This window comes from Gavia stellata, chromosome 20 (assembly GCF_030936135.1).
Source record: "Gavia stellata isolate bGavSte3 chromosome 20, bGavSte3.hap2, whole genome shotgun sequence".
NCBI classification, from domain to species: Eukaryota; Metazoa; Chordata; class Aves; order Gaviiformes; family Gaviidae; genus Gavia; species Gavia stellata.
In genome coordinates, this window is record NC_082613.1 from 9006997 (window position 1) to 9014615 (window position 7619).

A 7619-nucleotide genomic window follows, 5' to 3' on the forward strand; every position below is an offset into this window, starting at 1 on the left:
GGGAGCTGGAGAGGTGAACTGGGCTTCACCAACTCCTAAGCATTCAAAGGGCAGAATACTATCTCGGACTAGGAGGGGTTTTACCATTGGGCCTTAATTAACCAGAGCAGTTTTATTTGAGGATTTTACTGTTACAGCATATCCTTAAAGTTCATCTTGTTTAATTGTTGGGAAAATTGTTGCTACAGGCTAATGTGTTTGTCTGACCTTATAGTCCAGTGCATTGTCTTTAATCCTTAAGGCATTTCTTACAGCCATCCCCAATGTTGTCAGTCTGCAATGTGCGAATAAAACAGTTTGCTTGTTTTTTAAGGTCAATAGCAAAAAACCCTTTCCATTAATTAAATCTCTCCCATCTTAAAGCATCATTCTGTAGAAGCACCTTCCCAAGGAAAACAAGAAACATACAGAGAAATGTATGGCTTTATTTTTCTCCTTCCTCTGTTCCTTCAGGCCATCTTTTCTATTGTCCTTTATTTCCTCCTTATTCCTCTCCCTTAGATGTGATGCTATGTGTATTCGAGGCAAAGAACATGTAAATAATATATGTACAGCGTCAAATACCATAGCTGTCTACCTGGGATCTGTGGGCTTGCCAGTTCGGGTTATAGAAAAAGGAGGAGTCACCTTTTATAAATGCAGTCATTACATGTGTTACACAGGGGATTAATTTGTCCAATTTATTGTCTCGCACAGGTTGAGAAGCTGGAAGCGAAGAAAGAAATTATTTTTTCTTTGCTCTGTTGTTTCACAGTTGATGCCTCAGGGTTACAGCGCGTGTCTGATGCACGCAGAACATTTACATTTCCCTCTCCCCATTTCTTCCCATTGTGTCAACAATGGATGCGGTGGGAGATCAAACCAGTGACAGAGATGAGCTGCCTCCTCATTTTTCCTGGCTGAGATTCAGAGGATAAGTTGTTGCTAACCAACATCATCTGGTATTACAGAAGGGAAAACAGTTAACAGCTCCCATTTATCCATAGTCTTATATCAGTCATAATCTTTATTCTCTTTGGGCCAGCCCTGCCTTAGACATAGTTGAGGCAGAGGGGAAAAAGCTTGTTTCTAAATAAAACAACAGTTGCTCTAAGAAAAGGAGCCCGACATAAACACACATCAGGTAGCCCTGGTTTTCCATATCAGACCTATAGCTTATTTCTACCGATGGTCTCTTGGGAATGCTTTACCAGAAGACCAGCTCTGAGGTCGTTAGGAGTACTTCATGGGATGGGACTGTCTGTCAGGGTAATTGCAAGTACAACTGTTCTGTATTTCCTCTGTTCAACATGCTCTAGTTAGCACCATCTGAGCCAGCTATCGCTCTCCTCAGATCCCTTCCTTTATCCAAGTCCTGCGGCTTTTCCAGCGGGCAATGGCAGAGTGCCGTCATTTGTTGTGAAGCTCCACTGATAATCCCAGTATTGGCTAGAATTTCCTCGAATGTGACTTTTTGATACAATTACGTTTCATTTTCGTGTTCTTTCCGAAAAAGAGACTTTCAGGTCAGCAGGCCTTTGCTCAGTCTTCCTTGACTTCCAAAAGACAAACCAAAATTGATTGGAAGTTTGAGTGCAGGCCTGCAGGATTTTGTCATTGTTTGCACCCACCGTTACTTCCAGAGGAGTTGAGAATTGCCCATCCCCTGCCGTGGGGATCTCCAGAGTCATAACTCTGGAGCAAGGACAGAGCGACTCAACAATACAAGCAAGTATGTAGTGATAAGGCACTGAAAGCTAAATACAGTTAAGATTTGGCATGGAGAATAGGTTACTTGCCAAATAGCTGTTCTCAAATGACTAGCAATAGTAATAGAGATCCCACTTTGTAATAGAGTCAAGATGACAAAGTTTACCTCGTCGCTTACCTCAGGCCAGAAAGAAAGATCTAAATCACGCCTTGTCCATTCTTGTCTATTCCTGTAGGCTTTCTTTATCCACACACCCTAAAGATAAGTAAATTAATGATTTCCTTTTGTACTAAAGAGGATTACAGGAAATACCACTCCATCCAAAGCTCACCTGGGGCCACCTGTTTGTCAGAGCATGTAAGGAACTGCTCTGTTCAGAGTTATCCCTCTGGGAAGTTTAGGAGCAGGACTGAGATAGTATTTTATTGAAAGCAGCATTGTAAGTCCCCTTGCAGCAAGGAAAGCCTGTTGCTCTTAAACTGAAGTGCAGCTGTGTTTTGAGTACTTTGCTGTTGTGTATTCATGGGTTTTTCTTCTATAATAGGTATGTAACACTATTGATGTGGTTTATAAACCCCAGCTTCTGAAACCGAGAGTTCAGTGTTTAAGGAAGTCACCCTAGCAGGGGTGCATATCCCCAGGGTGCGTATCAGAGGGGAGGTAAGTACAGCCAGGAAAAGAACGCAACTATGTACTGCTACTGAAGCCAATCAAGTGTAATATTTACTAATTTCCTGTGAACTCGAGGCTAGAAAGTCAGAATACTCGTGCATAATTAATATCTATTTATTGTACAATCTACTTAATAAATAAATACTCTTACCAAATGAAACTCAGCAACTCTATGCATTAAACTGTAGCTGACGGTGCAGATGAAAGATCCAGAAGCGGTACTGTACAAGTCTCCTGTGTATGAGCAGACTTTCTGTCTGACTTTTAAAATGTAGTGAGTTAGGGAGGCAAAAAGTTTAACATTTCCAGTACCTGCTTTTTATACCCATTTGAACTCTGTGGTCACTTCATTCCACAGACTTTACGCTAGTGTTGTGTGAGCAGAATTTGAACGTGATTTTCAAAGTTGCCATCAGAATTTTTTGGTCGCCTGTTATCAGAGGTGAAGGCAATCACCTTGGCTCTCAGCTACTGTTCAATCCGTTGTCAGGACAAAGACCTATTACTGCTTATAGGGTGTCAGTTATAACTGAAATAATATTCCAATGCTTGTGTAGAAATCATGTATTTCTTAGCAAACTTTTGTAAATGAGGCTGTAAAAAGGGAGTTGCCATGTCATTAAATGTATATAAACTCTATACAAATGTTTTATGTGATCATCCTTATAAGTGGGGTTTTTTTTCCAAAAATTGTTTCCATATGGCCTTTTAGAAATTAGTCTTGTACTGTTTTTTAGACGTGTGTACTTACTGAATTACAATATAATTGACTTCTGATTCTTTCTGTATACTTCATGGGTACTAAAATACATAAGATTTTTATGTGTAATAGTTAAATAAAAATATACAATTTCCTTTTCTACAAAACACACTTTAATTCTGTGTTCTTACGTGATATTGTCGTAATTTTTGTACTTCCATTCTGAACTAGGAATATCCTGCCACAGGCAGGAATTGTTCCTGGTTTCCCTCTATGTCCACTGGGAAGTGAGACCTCCGTATCTGAGACAGGAGAAGCCCCCCAGTGTGACAAAAACGCTGAGCAGAGCTCCTGAACAAGGGAGCAGCCCTTGATAGAGTCAGTTCTACCCCGCTGAACAAACCCACCCTCACCAGAAAGGTCCTTTGACCATACTCAGCCACTGCTGTTTTCTTTCCAATTGTTTTTATCAGCCATAAATGTTTTTGAGCTCAAATCACTACATTTGTCCCAGATTTCAAAAACAACCTCTCATTCACTCACCCCATATATCTGTTTTTTGTTCCAGAAGACACTTGCAGAAGCAGTGAAGTGATGTGAAGTTATCTTCCAAGATGACTCTTCTACCTGGAGAAAATTCCGACTACGACTATAGTGCCCTGAGCTGTGCTTCAGATACTTCCTTCAACCACACATTCTTTCCAGAAACAGAAACCCTTAAGGGAGTCTTTTACCAAAGAGCCAAGCTAATTCACCCTCAAGAGGATCTCCTGAAAGGCTTTCACCCTGACGATCGGAAGCATCATATTATTATAAACGTAGGGGGCATTAAGTATTTGCTCCCATGGACCACGCTTGATGAATTCCCATTGACACGTTTGGGACAACTAAAATTCTGTAATAATTTTGACGACATTCTAAACATCTGTGATGATTATGACGTGACATGTAATGAATTCTTTTTCGACCGCAACCCAGGGGCATTCAGGACAATCCTGACCTTTTTGCGGGTTGGAAAACTTCGGCTCTTGCGCGAGATGTGTGCGCTGTCTTTCCAAGAGGAGCTGCTCTACTGGGGAATTGAGGAAGACAACTTGGACTGGTGTTGTAAAAGGAGATACCTGCAAAAAATGGAGGAGTTTACAGAAATAAATGAACGGGAGGATGACCTCATAGAAAATGAAACAACAGGTGAAACAGTAGAGGAGACAAAAATTGGCTTGTGCATGAAAAAGTTGCAAGACATGGTGGAAAGGCCCCAGTCTGGCCTCCCTGGAAAGGTGTTCGCTTGTTTGTCTGTTTTATTTGTAACTATTACAGCAGTGAACTTATCCATCAGCACCATGCCTGACCTGAGGGAGGAGGAGGAAAAGGTAAGTTAGCTTTTCAGGATGGAAAATGGTATGTGCTGGGAAGAGAAGAACAAGTACAAGGTCTGATGGGTTTGATTTCAATGGGGATTTTGCAGCTGTCTTCAGAGGGGGAAGAGTAACACAAAGAATATTTGAAATCTTACATGACTGTGTTCAATTACTTGTAAGAGAATTAATCACATCAAGTTTTATGTCCAAAGAAAATTTCGTTAGTGTGCGCTCTTCTGTACAACTGTATATTACCTTGTTAAGCTTTGTTTTTGCTATTTAGAAAGCCTGAAATTACCGAGCAATATGTTCTGTGGGATAAGTAGTTCCTTTCTAAGTTTTGCATTTAACTTGTTCCAATTTGTCAATGTGTTTCCCCATAGCAACAGCTTCAATTCCTTTAATATTTTGGGTTTAAAAAAAAACAACACAGAAACCTCTCTTCCTGTCACCGTACCAACTAAAATAGTTATTATCCAGTGCCGATTACAAACTCCTCCTCTTCTCTGCAGGGTGAGTGTTCCCAGATGTGCTACAATATTTTCATTGTGGAGTCCGTCTGTGTGGCATGGTTTTCCCTGGAGTTCCTGCTAAGATTCATCCAGGCAAAGAGCAAGTTTGCATTTTTGCGGAGGCCACTGACCCTGATAGACATAATAGCCATTCTGCCGTACTACATCACTTTGCTAGTAGACACCACGTCGGTGGGCTATAAAAAGCCCAGCTCTGGGAGCATCTACCTGGACAAAGTAGGTCTGGTCCTCCGTATTCTCCGTGCCTTGAGGATTCTCTACGTCATGCGGCTGGCCAGGCACTCCCTGGGGCTGCAGACGCTGGGGCTGACGGCTCGCCGGTGCACCCGGGAGTTTGGGCTCTTGCTGCTCTTCCTCTGCGTGGCCATCGCACTGTTTGCACCACTCCTGTATGTCATTGAGAACGAGATGGCGGACTCGCAGGAGTTTACCAGCATCCCCGCGTGCTACTGGTGGGCTGTCATCACCATGACCACGGTGGGCTACGGAGATATGGTTCCCAGAAGCATTCCCGGCCAAGTGGTGGCACTAAGCAGCATACTGAGTGGCATCCTCCTCATGGCATTTCCAGTCACCTCCATCTTCCACACGTTTTCACGCTCCTACATTGAGCTAAAGCAAGAACAGGAAAGAATAATGTACAGGAGAGCACAGTTCTTATTAAAAACAAAGTCTCAGATAAGCAATGCATCACAAGGCAGTGATATTTTATTCCCCAGTATCTCTTCTGAGACTAGGGACAATGAATGAAATTTAAGTTAGTATTTCTCCCAATGTCAAGTAATGTTTTGTTGTATCAGATTCCATCTTTTAATTTGCTTTGGAAGCATTTTACAAAGGTAACCCTCATACTAAAATGAAGAAAAGGAGCTATTAGCCAGGAACTGATGTGGTTTAAGAAGTCTGTTATTATGCTGTTTCTTCCCCGCCTCGTACAATGTATAGGACAGATCTTTCACTGAGATCATACAGTGGGATTTTAGGAGTTAAAAGTTCTCTGACAGAAAAAAAAAAGAACAAGACATAATTATGTACTTGACAGGCTGTTTTGCCATTTGTAATACATATTTTTCCAACCGAATCGCAATGTATATAATCGTTAAACAGGCTGCCATTTTTCTCGTTCTTCTTGTATATAATAATGTAAATACAACAAAAGTAATGGCTAAATTCTCTCCCAGTAAAACGCCTTAGAGCGTAATGGAAATAACCACAGATGTTTGTCCCATTGTGCTCTTAAAAAAACATTAAGTAAGATTTGTCATTCACAACCACAACTGTGTATTTCTTTGCAAGTCGGCCCTAAACATACCAGAAAAGAAGAATCGAGCTGTTTGTATCATAACCTTGCTAAAGATGTAAATACTTACAGCTCACCAGCTTAAAAATTTAATTGAAGTTACAGCCTTGGTCCTATGTCACCAAATGCAGTATTCCCAGGAACAAAGTCTTTGAGTTTTGTAGCATTTAATATTATTATCAAGAGGTGACTAGCTGCAAATCAAATGAAACATGCATGATGAGATGCCAGTCGTTCCTCACCATCTGTTTCCATGTTTTTACTTTACCTCAGATATGAAAGAGAATTGAGAGGCCTGTTTCCAGGGGACACCCTACCATTACTTGGCAAATCGATGCTGTGGCTACCCATTCACGTTCAGTATTTGGTTCTTTAAAAGGAGCAGAAAATATACGGCCGTGGGAAGTTGCCAATGACGAAAAGAAGATAATATCATTTGAGTCATGGGGGGGTACTGACAGCTTTATACTTTACTGTCCTCAATCATGAGGGACTTAAGACTTAATTAACTATGCCTTTGCCATCATTACAGACATCGTAGAAATAGAGAAAATTTTAAACAGGATAGGAAAAGGCAATTAAGGTCCCAAAACACAACCATGTATTCTTCATCCACACATGTGTCTTGGTCTAGGTTCTCCTGCTGAAGTCAGTGGGAGCACACGGGTCAGTGAGACACTCGGGTTTGGCACAGGTTTCTATGGAGATTAATGACAGACCTCCCATTTATTTTAGAGGGAGTGAGACTGGCTCGTGTAACAGCTCCAGAACTTAAAAAAAAGAATTAAATCCACTTGTTTGATTTCATGTATGCTCAGAGTTAAAGAAAAACTAATCTGAAGAGTTCCACCTTTTTTTCACCTCTTTTTTAGTAAATTTACTTATTAACAGTTAAGAGCTAGGGAAATTCAGAAGTTCCCATCGCATTGACCAATGCTTCTCTATCCTAATTTTCAAAATTACTATTGCTTATTGGCATTTCTGGAGCAGGTTGCTAGAAATGCCAGAATGCCTGTTGGGTTTGTGATTTAAATTAAGGCCAAGGACACAAACATTGTCCTTTCAAAAAAGGTAGGATTAGTTCCTCAGCCTGTGCAGCTTGGCCAAGCCCATGTTACACCGGTTTTCTTTTCAAATGTCTTTAAAATATAATTTGAAGGTGTTCTGATATTCTTAAAGAGTAATTTCAAAACTTTTAAAAATGCACTTTACAAATAATTAGGGCTCCAGCATTCTTCAGCCTGTCATAGGTAAATGTGCCTATGGAGCATTACTGCCGAGCACTAAAATATCCAGTCTAAACTCTTGGCAAATAATTATGTGCCTGAGCTACAAAAGTAATCAGCTTTTCACTCTTGTTCTT

At 40.8% G+C, this 7619-nt stretch overlaps 1 protein-coding gene across 1 annotated transcript; it reads left to right on the forward strand.

The window, feature by feature from the left end:
- The first annotated feature begins 3676 nt into the window (after positions 1-3676).
- Positions 3677-5706, forward strand: KCNG1 (potassium voltage-gated channel modifier subfamily G member 1). Its single transcript, XM_009809062.1, has 2 exons — positions 3677-4435; positions 4936-5706. Exons 1-2 carry the CDS (start codon positions 3677-3679, stop codon positions 5704-5706), a joined length of 1530 nt encoding a protein of 509 aa, XP_009807364.1.
- The last annotated feature ends 1913 nt before the right edge of the window (positions 5707-7619 follow it).

Excerpts from the sequence above, each read along its gene's own strand:
- KCNG1 (XM_009809062.1), top strand. The coding sequence starts at position 3,677 with ATGACTCTTCTACCTGGAGAAAATTCCGACTACGACTATAGTGCCCTG. Across the intron at positions 4,436-4,935 it reads TGAGGGAGGAGGAGGAAAAG|GGTGAGTGTTCCCAGATGTG; the intron begins GTAAGTTAGCTT and ends TCTTCTCTGCAG.